This window comes from Barbatula barbatula (genome assembly GCF_947034865.1).
Source record: "Barbatula barbatula genome assembly, chromosome: 23".
Classification (NCBI taxonomy): Eukaryota; Metazoa; Chordata; class Actinopteri; order Cypriniformes; family Nemacheilidae; genus Barbatula; species Barbatula barbatula.
In genome coordinates this window covers 10,353,461-10,370,908 of record NC_136786.1, presented here as the reverse complement: position 1 = coordinate 10,370,908, position 17,448 = coordinate 10,353,461, and the positions used below count along the sequence as shown (strand labels likewise).

General features: G+C 37.2%; 1 protein-coding gene across 5 annotated transcripts in view; it reads right to left on the bottom strand.

Annotated features, from left to right (window-relative positions):
- The window catches only part of sugct (succinyl-CoA:glutarate-CoA transferase), an 87,160-nt gene that overhangs the window by 1,003 nt on the left and 68,709 nt on the right, over nt 1-17,448 (bottom strand). For all 5 annotated transcript variants that reach the window (XR_013788294.1, XM_079487790.1, XM_079487792.1 and 2 more), the window contains one exon: nt 14,957-15,020. Coding sequence is in view for 4 of the 5 variants with exons in the window: in XM_079487790.1 (XP_079343916.1) it covers nt 14,957-15,020 (64 nt within the window). In the remaining variant the exon portion in view is untranslated. The remainder of the gene's footprint in view (nt 1-14,956; nt 15,021-17,448) is intronic.

Below are 17,448 nucleotides of genomic sequence, written 5' to 3'. Positions count from 1 at the left end.
TGGAAAAGTGTATAGGGATACTGTAAATGTGTTCCACTTCCACTTCAAAAGAAATAAAGAATGAAAGACTATTTAGGCCAATGTAGGGGTTGACCAAATTATCAGATACAGTGGGTAGTTTTACCTCCAGTGGCATTCTAACAAAGAAACGAAATGACGTAGAAATGAAACACTGCTTCTTCACTGTATGTATTTTATAAACAAACTGATTTAAAATAAAGATACAAAACTTCTTTAGTCAAGAGCATTTCATGATTTTGTTTGTTGTTTTATCAACATTGACAACAAAAACAGCAGCAGGTTTTAAGTATATAGGTAAGGGACAATGTAATGCAGCCGGAGAATATTAGCCCCGACAGTGTGATCAGGACACAACGCGAAGCTGAGGGTCTTCTTGTATAACACTGAAGAGGTTTATTCTGCAATAAGAACAGTCACTTTAATTTACTAATCCGATATAGTGACACATATCCAACTGTTTACTTTCACTTAAAACTTAAAGGAACAACACAGGGTTTTTAGGAGGATCTATTGACAGAAATGCAATATAATTTATTGAAACTAATCACTAAGCATCTCTTAAGAAGTGTACAAAGACATTACGTGATGTAACGTTTTTGTAATACCTTAGAATAAGCTATTTATATACATTGAATTCCTCAGCATGTTTTGTACAGCAGCCCTGAATGGACAAACAACTCTACAATGTGTGTTTCCTCTCCCCGTGGTATAGTGGTGAAACGGATCACGGATGATCCGTACGTATTGTGCTCTACGGTTCGAATAGAACGTGACCCACAGATTAACTGTAAATTAATAAAGTTAGTAAATATCTCTCTCCATTATCTGGATGAGTATAATATTAAAACGGTTTCAGATAAACAATGACACTCAAAACTGCGTCACACAGCTAATATTACAACAACAACAACATATCTTGGTTCTAACAAACAGAAAAATGTTACATACTGATCCGAATCAAAACAACCTGATGATTTTGACGATCTTTCTCTCCAATGTCTCTCTGCTGGAAAGTATCTCCATAGACATCTATGAGTATCTCAGCAAAAAGCATTAGACCCGTGGGTCGTAATGCGTCTCTGCTGGAAAGACTTTATTATAATAACCTAGCTTTTGCCGGACATTTATCAATTCTTTTTATACTTAAAATCCACAGACCTTTTATTTTATGTAATAAAAAAGACATCGCTCTTATTACAGTCTTTCTACTGGCCGCATGATCTCTTCCCTGCTTCAACTTGAGAATACAGGCAGGCGCAGCAGACGACATCTTTTCGTACTGTGGTGGCCACTGTCGTGTTTGGATTGAGAGATTCATTGCGAATCTATTATAGAATGCTAGTGGCCGCTGTAAATCAAAAACTGTGCCTTTAACTGACTGTTTTTGTGTGGTTTTGACATTAACTTGTATTCCAAGAACTTGCTTGTAGCCTTACATGTGCGGGCGCTTCAAATGAGAAATCGATAGAGAGTTTAAATGGGCAAGCGGTTCAAAGATTGCGGTTTGTGATGATAAACAACTGGCAATCACTGTAAGAGATTTGCGGTGCATGCGTCACATTGGATGTTAGGACTCCAATGATGTGGCAGAATCATGACAGAAGCCCCTCCTTAAGAAGCGGCAATCTGATGCTCCTCAAGGCACAAACAAGACAAGACAGACTGTGACACCAACAAAAACAGGGCAAAATGGAAAGTCCAAACAAGGGCAAAACAGGGGAACACAAGTCCAAACTAGGACACGGACAGGATATATCTATAGGTAAAACTGAGGACCTGGCAACCCTGCAAAATAAAACTAAAACTTTATTTGCTAATTATTTAATAATAAAAAATAAAAGTAAAATATCAAGTAATTACGAATATGATGGAACTTAATTCTGGAATGTTTTAATTAATGTTACACAGTAAGGTTATACGAATACAAAAGATGCGCAACATTTTAAACAAAGACATCCAAGTATATGATTAATAAATGCCTAAAAGCTCTAAAAGCTTCCTGTTGCATTTACTCGTCATACCAGCATTAAAGCACAAAAAAAACCATCCTAAAATTCTTGTGAAATATGAATATGCCCTAAATATCCAAATGTGGCATTTACAGAAAGATGACGTCAAGGCGGATGACAACTGTAGTTAATCTGGGTGAGTCACTTTCTTGTACCTCAGATGTTGCTATCATTAGGTGGTATTAACATATACCTCCATTTTCTAACTCCTCTTTTCTTTCGCAAATCTCATTCATTTTATTGAAACTAATCACTAAGCATATCCTACAATAATATGACCAATGCCTGTTCAGTGATCAAAATGAACAAAGTAAGGGCAATTAGGTATCTGACACTCATTAACTGTTTTTACTCAGCGAGGGGCTTACATCCACAACTCTAATACTGTATGCAGAGATGGGGTTCACAGATTTCTTCTCTTTATTAGCAAGTGCTTTCACCTACACACATATAGGTCGCATTTCCCTTGAGTTCTGTAGCTTAAAACATCCCATTTATGCATATTGATCGCTTATTCTTGCAAATTTACCTCGAGTAAAATCCTCAATCCTTAGTATATTGTCAGGGCCGGCCCGAGGCATAAGCGAACTAAACGGCCATCAGGGGGCCCCCCAATCGTTTATTTTAATAATTTGTTTTTACAATTAAATAACTTAAACAAGTGATATAAATGAATGAATGAATATGAATGAATAAATGAATAATTCAAGACAAGAAAATTCTGATTTGCCGACAACTGCTGCTGTGTTTGCTAGCGTTTGAGTCACGCGGAATTGCGCATAGACAACTCGCGTGCATTGACAATTAGCGCCGGTGCGCAAGTGCGTGTCACTGTAATAAATGATAAGCCATGTCACAAAAAAGGATGTATCCCTCTGGTGCCGAAAAGAGAAAGAAGGAAAGGACAGAGCAGGAGAAAAAAAGAGCAAGATAAGCAGCAGCACCACATATGTTGCTCACGTCCCTTCAGGTAGCAGCTAGTCTCATAATCTTTTACAAGCCATCACCAGAGCTAACGTTAACGTCCCCGCCATCAATAGTGAAATGTCTTTATTAGTATACATTTATCTAGGTGTATTTCACGTATTGATTATAGATATCAGTTTAAGTTGGAGAAAACAGCCGAAAGGGAACTTCTAAGTGAAAGGGATGCCAGCTAGCCTTGCTGTATGTGTTGAAGTGAACGTTAGAAAATATACCAATAGCATGTTGGGTGGGGAGACGTCTGTGATGAAAATAGACTTTCTTATAGGCTATCCTCATATTTATAGGCTGCAGTTATGCGAATTTGAGGTCATTGTTGTACAATTGTCATTGTTGAACTCTTGCTGTTCTTATGTTTGCTTTCATTATTTAAGTATTTAATTTTTGTAACATTCTATTTTTGATTATATTAATGTGTGTCTATTTTGGTTTTATTTAAAAGAATGCACATTTGCAAATTATTTATTTCATGTTTTGTGAGTTTAATAGTATAGCATTTTATTTAAGTATCGATTTTTTATAATTTATTTTTGTATTTATACATAACCTCACTGTATTCATTTATAATGTAACATTATAGCGTGACATTTGTGTCAATAATCTTCAAGCACAGGTGACGCGTTGTGGGAGGTGACGCGCAAGAGGCTCGGGCCGGCACTGTATATTGTGGATACAATTTCCGAGTTTATTTAGTTTTTTGTTGCTTCTTTGTTTCTTCCACTCTAAATAATATACACCCTGCAAGAGAAAGCCATCTTTTTTTTTGGTTACTCAAATTATGGATTCAAGTTACCTGTTCCCTAAGCAAGCAGTGGCTCTCACTTCATCACAACATTAAGATAGTAAATTCCAAACAGACATACAGAACAATTTCAAACAGACATACTGGAGTTAAAAAGCAATTTAAAGCAAAGCAGGGACGGACCGATCTCAAACATGATTGTGTGTGTGGTTTCGCAGTCTCAGCAGTTAGAAGCAATGCTTTAACCACATCCTCTATCTTCCACTCTCCCCCGCTTCTGATCGGCTGGCCGCAGGCTCTTAATTGTCTCCCGCTCACACATCTGCTTCTCCTCAGCCGTTACCGTGGCGAACAGAGCCGGACGGTCCTCTCCTCCGCAGGCACGGTCCAAGGTTTTCCTCTCGTTCTACCGCAACAAAGCCCACTGTGTTCTCTCCCCCCATTCTGAATTGTATTAATTCACCGCACACTTCTGAAGTATCCGTGGACCGTCAAACGCTTCAAGAAAGTTAAAGGCCAATTTACTAAACACTTGCTATATTTGAGTGCAGTAAAATGCTGTGCAGTGCTTATTGAAAATTTTCAGCACAAACACACATGCTTTCTTTGTAAATTAGGCTTGTTGTGGAGCGGTCCTTATTTCTGACGATTAAATGAAGGAGAAGAGCCTTATAACTGGGCATATATCCGAATGCACAGTGCAGTCAAATGCTCATTTGCCATGATAAGCGGTGTGTCAGGTGCTTGTATTTCAAAGCTGGAACGATGCTAAACATCCTGGTATGAAAAATTTAGGCAGAGTCATAGTTTAGAATTTTTTGTGCTTGTTGCTGATATTGAATTTAACAACAGAGCTTTTTTTAATTAAAAAGGTAAAAAGAAACCCCACTGTGATTCATAAAGCAGGTTAAAGCTGGCATGGTTTAAGTTAAGAATTAGCTAAACATCAGTGAGTGATTCAAGTGGGATCTTCATTTCACTTTCTCTTTCAGGGAAGACATGAGTGAAAGATTATTCTAAATCACACTGACATGTTAAATATACAGTCCTACGTCTAAGCTAAAAGGCTCATGACGTTTTCAAAGCGATATGGATGCAGGCGTCTTGTGCACCTCTGATTGCATGTAAATATCATCATCCAAGCATAAAGCACAGTTTCCTTCCTGATTGAAAAAGATTGGACGTCATTTTCAAGTATGCCCAAGAAGATTCCCCGTACTTGTACTTCTTCTTCTTCTTCCGTAGAGTAAATTTCAGTGACATTTGGATTCTGTGGTGGGCACCTCATTTCCATTCATTTAGAGATAACAGTTTTCTCACTTGATGAAAGACAACGTGCTAAACTGAATAGAACTGTCCGGTTTACATTAGTTACACTAATCTACATCTAATCTACACCGATTTATCGCATATATACGGAAACAGATAGTTTTGCCTCTGCAATCTATTTGGATGAGTCATATTTGGCATATTTGACTCATTCGATTGTTTCTCAATAAAATTCATGTAATGCTGATTGAAAATATCTTGTGCTCACGCCGAAACATCTGCATGCTCTCATAATTCCCTCAGTTTGGAATTTGAGCAAAGGAGAACAAGACAGGAAAAGAGTGGGTGAGATTCAACGTAAATCCTCTCGCCTCCCGAAATGGGAGCTGTCAGCCAAAGATGAACATCTTTATTTGAAGGGCTTTGAGCCCACGCAACAAGTAGCACCTCGTACTTCTTTTATTAAAGCATCCAAGTTCTTTTTACTACTCGCTGAATCTTTAATGGGCAACTATGATGAGTATAAGAGAGAAAAAAAACAAGAGAAGCTGAGGAAAGAGGATCATGAGAATCATATGTAAGAGCAAGCGTGTCATACCTCATTATACTATGGTTTAGGGAAAAAGAGTCTGCAATTCACTATAACTGGCAAGTAATGTACGAAAGGGCACTGCTTTTGTGTATCAAGCCAGCAAGAAGGATCTGGAGATGGTGAAGTTGTTAGTTGGAATCTGATGAGTTCCTTGAGATCTTTGGAAACAGTGAGTCAGACTGGATTCAGGCAAATCTCAACCTCTTTTACTCTGGGCTGATTTGCATACGGCGACTTCTGCGTGCAATAAAGAAGAGAAAATATGGGAAATCCAAGTGAACGGGAGTAAAATTAATCATAATATGTGGCCTTTTACTGTCCAAGTCCACTTACAGGGAAACCAAAAAAACACGTGTAATGAAGTGTCGGACACAGCAGGATCCATTTGCAGCTTTATTTGGAACAATCAAACAGGCAAGGTAAATCGGGGACAGACAAAACAACGGAGATAATCCCAGAGCCAAAGTGAGTCACAGGAAGGGGGTAGAGACAGGCAGAGAGCAATCAGAGGTCGATATAACAATCCGGGTCGAGGCAGGTAGCAGAAGAATCAGAAGTCGGTATAACAGTCCGGGTCGGGGAAGGTAGCAGAAGAATCAGAAGTCGATATACACAATCCAAGGTCGATAACAGAATAGCAAACACAATGAATAAACCGCTCAGAAATTGTACGCCGGGGCAATGCAATACTTCGCGATGAACTGAAGGTAGGCGGGGCTTATATGGATGGGTGTAGATTAGCTGCAGGTGTGCATGCCATCAGTCCCAGGTGAATGGCATGATGGGATGTTGAGTTTGAGCCGGTTAATATACTGGTGAGTTTGTCCTACAGTGATGGAGAGGAGGTGGAGAGGAAGCCTGCTCTGTAACACCATGAAACTCATTTCCGACATGAAAAGTAGAAAACTGGAATGAAAAGCAAGATTCTGAGCCATTCTCTATGAAATAAATGCTTCCAGTTCAATACAAGTTAAGATGTATTGACAGCTTTTGTGGCTTAATGTCGTGTACCACATTAAACAAATTGGACTTGCCTTTCATTTAAATGATTGTGGTTAAATTTATGCACTTACGATGAAAGTAGACAGGGCCAACATTTTGGTAAAAAAAAGAAACCTATTAGTTGTTAAAGCACTTACAAAAAATACTCATAAAATCCTACATTTTAGATGTACATTTTTTATCTTAGCAAAGTCTTGGAACCTGACACCTTGTATATCGCAGGTAGGTTGCACTCTGGAAAATGATGGCATTTGAGACTAAAGGGTTCCTTGTGATTTTACACTTTATTATTTACATTTGTCTTCTGCAGTTAAACTGTATCTTTTATTCTAGGCACGTTTTTGTCGGACCCTGCTGACGTTGTAATGATTCTGACACATCATGTCATGTTTCTCTTGGTCTAGTGGCAGGATCATGACAGAACCTCATGTTTTATGTTGAGAGAGGCAATTATTGTTGATTTGGCTTACCATACGTTCTCTCTAGTCTCGTCTCCTTGTGATTGAATCATGCCCTACACCTGTTCCCCTCTTGATTTGGTCCCTTTTTAATGCCCTTGTGTCTTACTGTCTTGTGCTGGTTCATTGTGGTTGTGTGAGGAGTTCCTGTTAGTCTAGTTTAGTGTATTTTGTAGTTCTTGTAATGAGTTTATTTTATAATGTTTTTTTTTTATTTTTATAATCTTGTTTAAATGTAGTTAGTCTTAGTCCTGTCTTGCCATGTTGTTGTATCCATCCCATTTTTGTTTTGTTACCCCCTTGTGGGTCTTTGTTTTGCTATTTATAATTAAATATCTGTTAACCCCTTGTCTGCACCTGGGTCCTCTGTCAGTGTCTCACTACCCCTGATCACGACAGACCTAAGAAGCATGTTGCTGCCTACTAGTCACACCTTCATTTTACAATTTGCTATAGTATCTCATAGGCATTTTGTATTTTGTATTTTTCAATGTATATTAAATGTCTTTTTTTACCTATAAAAAATCCTGTTTAATATTTAAACACATCTGACGATAAAGCATTTATTTCTTCAAGTTCTTGGTTAACCATTATAAATTATTATATTCACAATAATAGTTATTAAGATTTATACGGTGAGGAATTCGTCAAATGTGCTTGGAAGAATTAAGATCACAATATCACACATACAGTGCCTGCACCATATACACAGTAAAAAAAGTAATTTTCCGGCAGGTTAGGCGCCAGAAAAATACCAGAAATTTATATTTTTGGAATGTAAAATAAAAAAAGTCATGTTATTTTACACCCAACTTTTTAAAACCAAGTTTGTTACACCAAACAAACTTTTAAAGTTTATTTCTGTAACAGTTTACCGTTTTTTAAAAGTATGGTAAAATTCTGTAAAATAAAACCGTACAATGATAAAAGCAAAATAATATCTATTTGCTTATACTTTTTTTGTAAAATTGTCCTTTGCTTTGAATGTAACTAGGAATGTGAATATTGTTTCATGAACTGACATCACCACAAAGCCCCCAAATCTGTCAAACTTCACTTTAATGAAACCTGGTGAAGCACAGAAAAAGCTAAACTACAATCTTAAAAAAAGGTGCCTTAAAAAGTTATTCGATGCCACAGAAGAACATTTTGGTTCCATAAAGAACTGTTAACATCTAAAGAACCTATTTGTTTCACAAAAGGTACTTTGTGGCGAAAAAAGTTTCTTGAGATTATAAAAAAGTAAGAAAGAGATGGTTCTTTAAAGAACCTTTGACAATGGTTGTTTGTGAAACAAAAAATGGTTCTTCTATGACATCGCTGTGAACAACCTTTATTTTTAAGAGTGTAAGCCAATGGCGTGTAATTAAACATTTGAGACCCTGCCACACAAATTCCCTGTAAGAGGTGAAAGTTGACCTAAATGTTCCTACAATGAAAACAGCCTGAGGGGAAACGGTTATTTTATCAGAGAACAGTCACTGCTGCATCAGCGGAGACGTAGTGCACACTATTACGACACACTGAGTGACGTCAAAGCGGCTCTGTGTTTTAAAGGAATCTGACAGACTATATGCGTAGATGCTTTCATTTTACACAAACTGAGGCCTGGGAAAATCTCCCTGTGGTGCAAGAATTAGCATTGTTTCAGTTCCCAGGTTACTCATTGTCGTGTCATATTGTCCGAAAGTTTTGGAGTCCAATGATCAACAGAAGATGATGCTTCCCTCTTTCATTTTTTTGAAGAATCAGTTTAGATGCTGCACGTGCTTAAAAGGTTCTTTACAGCGATGCCATGAAGAACCGTTTTTGGCTCCACAAAGAACCATTCAGTCAAAGGTTCTTAAAATAAACATCTCTTTCATTTTATAATCTGAAGAAGCTTTTTTGCCACAAAGAAGCTTTTGTGAAACAGAAAGGTTCTTCAGATTTTAAAGGTTCCTTACCTAACCAAAAAGTTTCCTATATGGCATCGAAGAACCTTTTTGAATCACCTTTTTTATGAGTGTACATGTAAAAAAGCAACACTAACTGCAAAAAGGAACTTTCATCTATCTTGAACTATTTGTATTTTATTGATAAACTCAAATGAATGAGTCAGTGGTTGATCCGTCCACTTTAGGTTATTTGGTCTCTTCAAGGGATAGTTCTCCCAAATAATCTTTCCTCATTTATTCAACATCATGTCATTCAAAGGTTTGAAAAGGGTTGAAAAGACAAGAGTTTGAATAAATTATGAAATAATTTGTATTTACGTAAACACTGCATCTGCCACAGTGTCACTCAATACAGCAAAAAGCCCTTCTGGGTTAAAAACGTCAATTTACATGACATTTCCGCATGGACGAGAGGAAACCGTTTGGGAATCCGACATCAGAGGAGATGCACTTCGCCCACGGCCTTTCCCACCGTCTCACTTCTGTACCTTCTCATTCGTAAAAATTTCCCCCAGGACCACAATCCTTCATCCAGCCTCAGCTCATAAATAGAGGCTGGGGGTGTGAGTTCTGTGGACTAAAGGGTTTTCTATACGTTTCAATAAGGTTATAGATGACAGGTCCTGATAAATCACCTCAAGATCACCTCTCATCACTGCAATGCAATCTAAACAATATCACTGTGCAGAATGAGACCAGGCGAACACAACCATATGGAGACAAAGTCTTCAGAAAAGTCAATGTTTATAATAGAGTTCTCGGGACTGATGACATATCTTAAAAAGTTATACAAAATACAGGTGTAGTAAGCACAATTTTATTTGCTCTTTAGAGAATTCATCCATTGATTCACACTGTTGTCAAGACATTCGCGCATGAATTTCAAAGGTCTTGTTTATCTTTGAGGTCTTTGCTGTAAGAGTGGTTTTGAGTGATCAAAAAAGAGTAACCAAGAAAGAGAATGAACATTCTTTCATAAAGCACAGCAACAGATTATCGTAAAAGAAAATATTAAGCACATTAAATTTACATTTACATTTAGGCATTTGGCAGACGCTTTTATCCAAAGCGACTTACATAGCCTTATCCTATACATTTATACATAGGTATCTGCAATCCCCTGGGATCAAACCCACAACCTTGCATTGTTACCGCAATGCTCTTACCACTGAGCTACAGGAAAGTATCTCTCCTCATTTATTCATTATATCACGTCCCAGACAAATGTATATGGACAATACTTAATTGCCGACATGTTCCATATCTCTACGAAAAACTGATCTGGAGAGAGGAAGAAGATATTGCAGGTGTCAAACTAATATCTGGCGAATCTCTGTGAAAAACTAAATTTCGGCTTAATATTGAAAGAACTAAACCTTCAGTGATTCATTGTACTGCGTATCATTGGGCCGTATTTCATCACTTTAAAGAAACATGATGATTCATAAAAAGTCATTCTACATCTTATACATCACATACGGTCGTATTTTTACACTTCAGAAAGTTTAGACGGTGTGTTACAAACTGGCAAAGAGTTCTCTGAGTTTGACAGCTGAAGAACAGGAAATGTGCATCTGCATTTATGTGTTCCTGCAGAATACACGTGCAATTATATCACGTCCCAGACAGCAAAGAAAAATCAAGGCTGATGTGTTATTGTGGAACACATCAAACTCGCTAACGTCAGAAAAAGAACAAGTCTTACGGCAGTGAAGGACGCAACCGGGTGGGCCATTTCACAGAAAGCTCTATAAAAGTACATGCCAAAAACTATAAGAACATTTGCCCTGACTATATAACTAAAGACAGTTAAATTGTTAAACTTTATTTGTTTTAAAAGTTCAACTGTATTCAATATACAATGTCTGCTCATTGTGTATCCTAAAAATGGGCAATTCCATACAAATGTCAACTATGTAAATGAGAAAAGTTTTGGTGATTTAAGCCATTTAAAGTATCTTTTTTATAGTTTATAAAATAATTTTTTTTTCTATAGTCAGGTGAATTGTCACATCCAAAATAGAATTTCCACTTCCATTACAGTAAATATTCTTCATAAATGGGCAAATTAATTTAAAATATAGTAATTATTTAAATTCTATAAAGATTTTTTGTTTAAAAGCATATTTTTTTTCTATAGTCGGGAAAGTGAATTTTCACATTATTAAAATAATTGTCACACCCATTACTGTCGATATTCCTCAAATGGAATTCATAAATGAAAATTACAATAACTATTTAACTTTGTTTTCTATGAAGAGTCTTCATTTGTTGGGTATTATTGCTTCTGGTTTGTCCTCCCTCAAAAACAGGAGTCCTTTTTGTCACATCCATAACCCATAGATCAATTTCTCTTTTCACACAGAAAACGTGTGCATAGACTGACACTATCATCAGGGGTTAGGTAAAATAAAAACAGATGATTCAATATATTGGTAATACATAAATTCTCTGAGAGTTTATATTTCAGGTTCATCTGTTACGCTGGAAATCTTAAATGTAGTCGACGCATTCTACCTTTCCCACATCATCAAACGTCTTACCTTAGTTGTTCAAATCTACAACGAAAGCAGCAAACCTAACTAATAAGATGCTCCGGCCAAGGGCCTTTAGTTAGCACACCCTTGAATGAGGATGCTTCTGCAAATCTCCGACACACAAACATCTACCAAGCTCTCTGCGTTCTTTTTGGTGTCTTAAAAAAACCTTTAATAAACGTTGCTGTGTATGTCTCATTGCTGCACATGCCTGTGAATCAATTGTTTTTAATTCTGTGATCATTAGTTATTGGGTGATTATCTAACTTGATAAACCTTTGCTGCTGTCAGATAGTTTCGTGAAGCTGCTTTGGTCTCATTCAACTCCAGCATGGCCTCTCCTGACATCATTACATAATATTCGCTCGCTTTCTATACAACGGCTAATGGCCAATTTTGCGCCTTTGTTGTGTGGAACTCCATTTTGGGCCTTTAGAGCTGCATTTGATGGGAAGAGGTACAGCAGGGTGCAGAGTAACAACCCTATACAAAACAGTCGTGGACTTTGTATCTACTGCGGGATGTTTCATCACACCACACAAAGTCATCCAAAAATCGGATACTGTCCACACGTGCTGCTGGTGGTGAACAGCGACAGGAACATGGAACAGACAGGCTGGTGTTATGTAAATCGTTGTGGAAGATTAGAAGCCTCAAGCCTGCAGCCTGGTATTATATGTTAGCGAATGAATAGGTCAGGGACACGGAATAGAAAAAGGTGTTTGTTGTGGTTTCCGCCCCTGCCTCGCCGAGACATTCTTCACAATCATCCTTGATTTGGCTCGGAAAGACAACAAATGCGCAAACAATGAAATGGTAAACAACAGTTGGCTGCCATCAAAGGGCTGCCATGATTATCTCAAGTATCACTCCAGAGACTTTTGACACAGAATACATTTGTTTTGTGGTCGCGGAAGCATGCAGAATTTGCAAGCGCTTCTAAAGTGTATTTGTTGTGCGAGAAAGAGAGATGAAATCTGATGGGAGATGACAGTTCTTTCATAGTTGTCACTGTGGTGTTTGGGAAAAATACCTCTACTTTGCATCTTAAAGAGGAAGTAAACATCCATTGTATGTGTAGATTTTTTGATGGATTAACCAGCTAGCCATGAAAAACCATTAGCGTCCCTTTCCTGCTAGTGTTTGCTTTTTAGTAACAAAGCAAAGATCATTAGCAGGGGTTGGTAGCTGGCGTGTATTTTTGTGTTTACGGAGCTGAAAACCGTGACTAAATCCACTGTTAGTAAAAGCGAGTCCATGAGGCTTTGAAATTTAAAGCAATATTACTGTAATCCCACCAAAACAGCGACAATCAACTCAATGTGGGAAACACGACACTGTGCTCCTCGACAACTTGCAAAGTTCTGCAAATAACTTTTAATAATGTTTACTCACTATTTAAGATTTTTCTAAAGGCAAAGCTCACTGAACCACAGACCTGTCCTTTCAGAAGCACATCCGGACGATGGAATGGAAAGACAAGAGAGCGTCTCTCTGGGACTTTCATACCGAGAGTAAAAGAGCATAGGTTGACTTTTATATCGGTGGAAAGACTTTTACTTAATTGAATGGACAAAGAAAGGCTGAACAAGAAACAAAGCATCAAAACGAATTGTTCTCCACTGTTCGAAACAAGAGAGTCACAAAGGGAGTCAGTACTACAGACATCTGCAGTGTCAAATATGATGAGATGAATCCAGACATTAGGAGTCTGGGGACAACTTCAAGTGTTAAAAAAAGAAAGTTTACCCAGAAATGAACATTATCATTCAAAGGCATTGTTCATGCACTGAATCTTTTAAGGGGACACAGTATAAGACATTTCTGAAGACTTTTACAGAACCCTTTGAATACCACAACAGTTGAACACAGGATAGACATGCCTTGTATCTGATTGTCACACAAAGCTATCATACAGTTTCAACAAGACTTTAAATACAGTTCCCTGTGGTTCAAGATGCTAAGATAAGATTCAGCCCTCCACAACCCCCCAAGAGGACAAACTAAATTTCAGAAGGGACGGAAAAATGAATCACTGCAAAGATTTAGTGTAAATTTTGTCTAATCTAGTTAAGTTTAATAAGTCTTCGTTCCTGTTTTTTCTGTAATATAATTCCCTCTGTCCTTGTTGTTTTACCCCCTCGTGGGTTTTTGTTTTGTATTTAAAATAAATATGTGTTTTATGTCAAGCCTTCCTGCACTTGGGATCTCTCCTTGTCCAATCCCTGAGAAGTTTATCTTACCTTATTGGTAGATGCTTTTTATGTGTTAAGCAAAAACTAAATCTTTATACATTTTTCAAAGACTCAATATCTTAATTATGTTTCTCATATAAATGTATCTGTATTTAATAATGTCTGAATATTTGTCCTGGAAAACAAAAATAGTCAAAAATATGGTGTAAAAAGGCATGTTTTGCAATGATGAACTCCATTACCATGAATTGCTTTTATAATACTTTTATGTCTTTTTTTAATTTTGCAACTTAACAAACATTATGGGGCTGTTTCACAGAGAGGGATTATCTTGAACCAGGACTTGGTTAAATTAGAATATTTAAGCAGTTAAAAAAAAAGGTACTTTACAAAATAAAAACGTCACTGGTGGGAACCTTGAGACGAACCAATCGCTCTTATATATTGTAAGATGTGTCGGGGCAAGTTGTAGTCGATTGAGACACCTCTAACATTTAACTTAGTCTGGGACAAGCCTTAAACCATGTCTGGGATATCGCCCCATATGTACAACCTCAAGAAAAATTAAGAGACCTAAAATTATTTTAAGTTTTCCTGAATTGTCTATTAATAGGTATATGTTTAATTATAATAACATTTTTGTTTCATTCTGTGAACTAGTGACAATATTTCTGCATTCTTTGCAGAAAACTGAAACGGGACAAACTGGCCAAAATAACAAAAAAGCAATGTTTGCAGATCTTGAATACAGCAAAGAAAGTTTAAACAACATAATATTAATGTTTTACATAATTTCGTGCATCTTTGCATTGTCAGTCTTTCTCATTGCTGTTGTATGACTTTGTCATACCTAAGGTTTGTTTCTGCTGAAATTCAACAGACACTGGACTGGAATTGGCATAAGAAAATTACTTATTGATAAATGAGTCTTATTGATAAGTAATTGGATGATTATCTTATTCTTATTACATAAGAAATGTTTATTAAATGCAAACTGGAGTGTTCTCTGCTAATGTATGTACTGTAGCTAAATATTCACACATTTTTTCTTTGTGTTTCTCAAGCACAACTTTCCCTTGTTAGAACTGGATGCATCTCATATTTATAAGTACAAAACATCTTAGTTCCATCACTGAAATTCCTGCATAGGAGCAACTGAAGAGAACGACTGAATATTTTGCACATCAGCAATAACATATTGAATACAAACCTGGCACAGCTATCCTTCCTGATGTTGGGTGGTCCACTTCCAAAATGAGGCCATTGTGTGCAACCTGGGAATGGAGACAAAAGAACGTCAGCCAAAGATAATTATTCATGCCAGCTTTCCTCTTCTTTAACCAATGAACGGTGAAACAAACTGAAGCTTTACCTCACTGTCTTCTTAAAGACCACACAAATGTGCAATCTTAAAGGTTTCAACTTGACGTGACAGCTTTGAATTTACCCAACAAAAACAGGGTTAAACTCACAGAAATGGCAGCTCAAGATTTAAGAAGTGGAACGGTTTGTGTCACGACATGGCTTATATGCTAAAACTGATGTTTGACGTCAATTGCGCTTTATTTATTTTCTCTTTTCAGTGTCCGTCCTTCTCAACTTGTTGTTACTCCAAACCCCCTAATACGTCTTCAACAAATGTCAGTCTTTCCAAACCATGACTGTCTTACACCCATGAAACACAAAGGCTCATCTTTGTTTTTTTATTGTCATTTATCTGGATTAATATCGCCTGTCTTCCTTTACTTTCATTATGTAAACAGTGTTGTATACAGTAGTTGTCAAATCTAATATGGTGTCTTAAGATGTTTTGTGTTGAGTTTGACATCAGTTGTCATTGGCTCTCATCATAAATCCCACAGATATCAAAATCTTATGTTTCTAAAGTTATATTTGATTTGAGAACTAGTTCCCGCCATTGAAAAAATGATTGCCATTTGATCTCCTCCACACAAAATCCAGTTGTAACGGTCATATGAACTCAATCATGACACAATGTTGTTTGCGTGTATATACAGACGTGCTCTAATTTGTTGGTACCCTTACATTCATTTAAATAATGCTTTTTCATTCTTAAGGCGATTGTATAATGTCTACTTGCACGCCTTTGGTATGTCATAGAATAAAGCAAAGCAGCTGTGGATAGAGATGAATTACTGCTTATTCTACAAAGATATTCTATCTTTGTAGATAGAATCCTGGGTCTGTTCTGGAACAATGCAAATTGTGAAAAGCGCTATATACATATACATAAAAATTTAATTGAAAGATATTCTAAAATGGCCCGGACACATCTGTTGGTACCCCTTAGAAAAAATAATACATCATTGGTTTATAGTGATTTTTCAAACTAATTAGTTTCTCTAATTAGTATCACGCATGTATCCAATTTTGTAATCTATTTCAAAATTAGTCTCTGTGCTGTTTGGTATCATTGTATGCCACACACTGAACATGACCAGAGAAAGCAAAGGATAGAGTCGTCTGAGGAGCTCAGAAAGAAAATAATAGACAAGCATGGTAAATGTAAAAGCTACAAGACCATCTCCACGCAGCTTGATGTTCCTGTGACAACAGTTGCAAATATTATTAAGAAGTTTAAGGTCCATGGAAGCCAACGTCCCTGGGCGTGGCTGCAAGAAGAAAATCGACCCCAGATTGAACAGGATCGTGTGAATGGTAGAAAAATAACCAAGAATAACTGCCGAACAGATACAAGCTGAACTCCAAGGTGAAGGTATGTCAGTTTCTGATCGCACCATCCGTCGCTTTATGAGAAAAAGTGGGCTCCATGGAAAGAAGACCCAGGAGGACTAAAAACATAAAAAAGCCAGATTGGAATTTGCCAAAATTCATATTGACAAGACACAATCCTTCTGGGAGAATTTCCTTTGGACCGATGAGTCAAAACTGGAGCTTATTGGCAAGTCACATCAGCTCTGTTCACAGACGAAAAAATGAAGCTTTCAAAGAAGTGAACACCGTACCTACAGTGAAACATGGAGGATGGCCGTTATGTATTGGGGGTGCTTTGCTGCATCTGGCACAGGGTGCCTTGAATCTGTGCAGGGCACAATGAAATCTACAGACTATCAAGGCATTCTGGAGAGAAACGTACTGCCCAGTGTCAGCAAGCGCTGTCTCAGTCGCAGGTCATGGGTCCTCCGACAGGATAATGACCCAAAATACACAGCTAAAATCACACAAGAATGGATAAGAACAAAACATTGGACTTTTCTGAAGTGGCCTTCTATGAGTCCAGATCTGAATCCTATCAAACATATATGGAAAGTTCAGAAACTTGCAGTCTGGAGAAGGAACACATCAAAACTGAGACAGCTGGAGGAGTTTGCTCAGGAAGAGTGTGCCAAACTACCTGCAGAAGTCTCATTGAGAGCTACAGAAACGTTAGCTGTCAGTGATTGTCTTTAAAGGTTGTGCAACAAAATATTAGAATAGAGATCCTATCACTCTTGTCCATGACATTTTCATTTGTTTTACTATTTACAATATTATGTTGAATAAAAAATCAAAAGCAAAGTCTGATTTCTATTAAATACGGAATACACAATGGTGGATGCCAATTACTTTAGTCAGTTTCAAATAATTTCAGAGAAAAATGTGCATTCTCTATTTTTTGTGGAGGGGTACCAACAAATAATTTGAGCACGTCTGTAAATAGACAGTGTGTCCCAGTACACA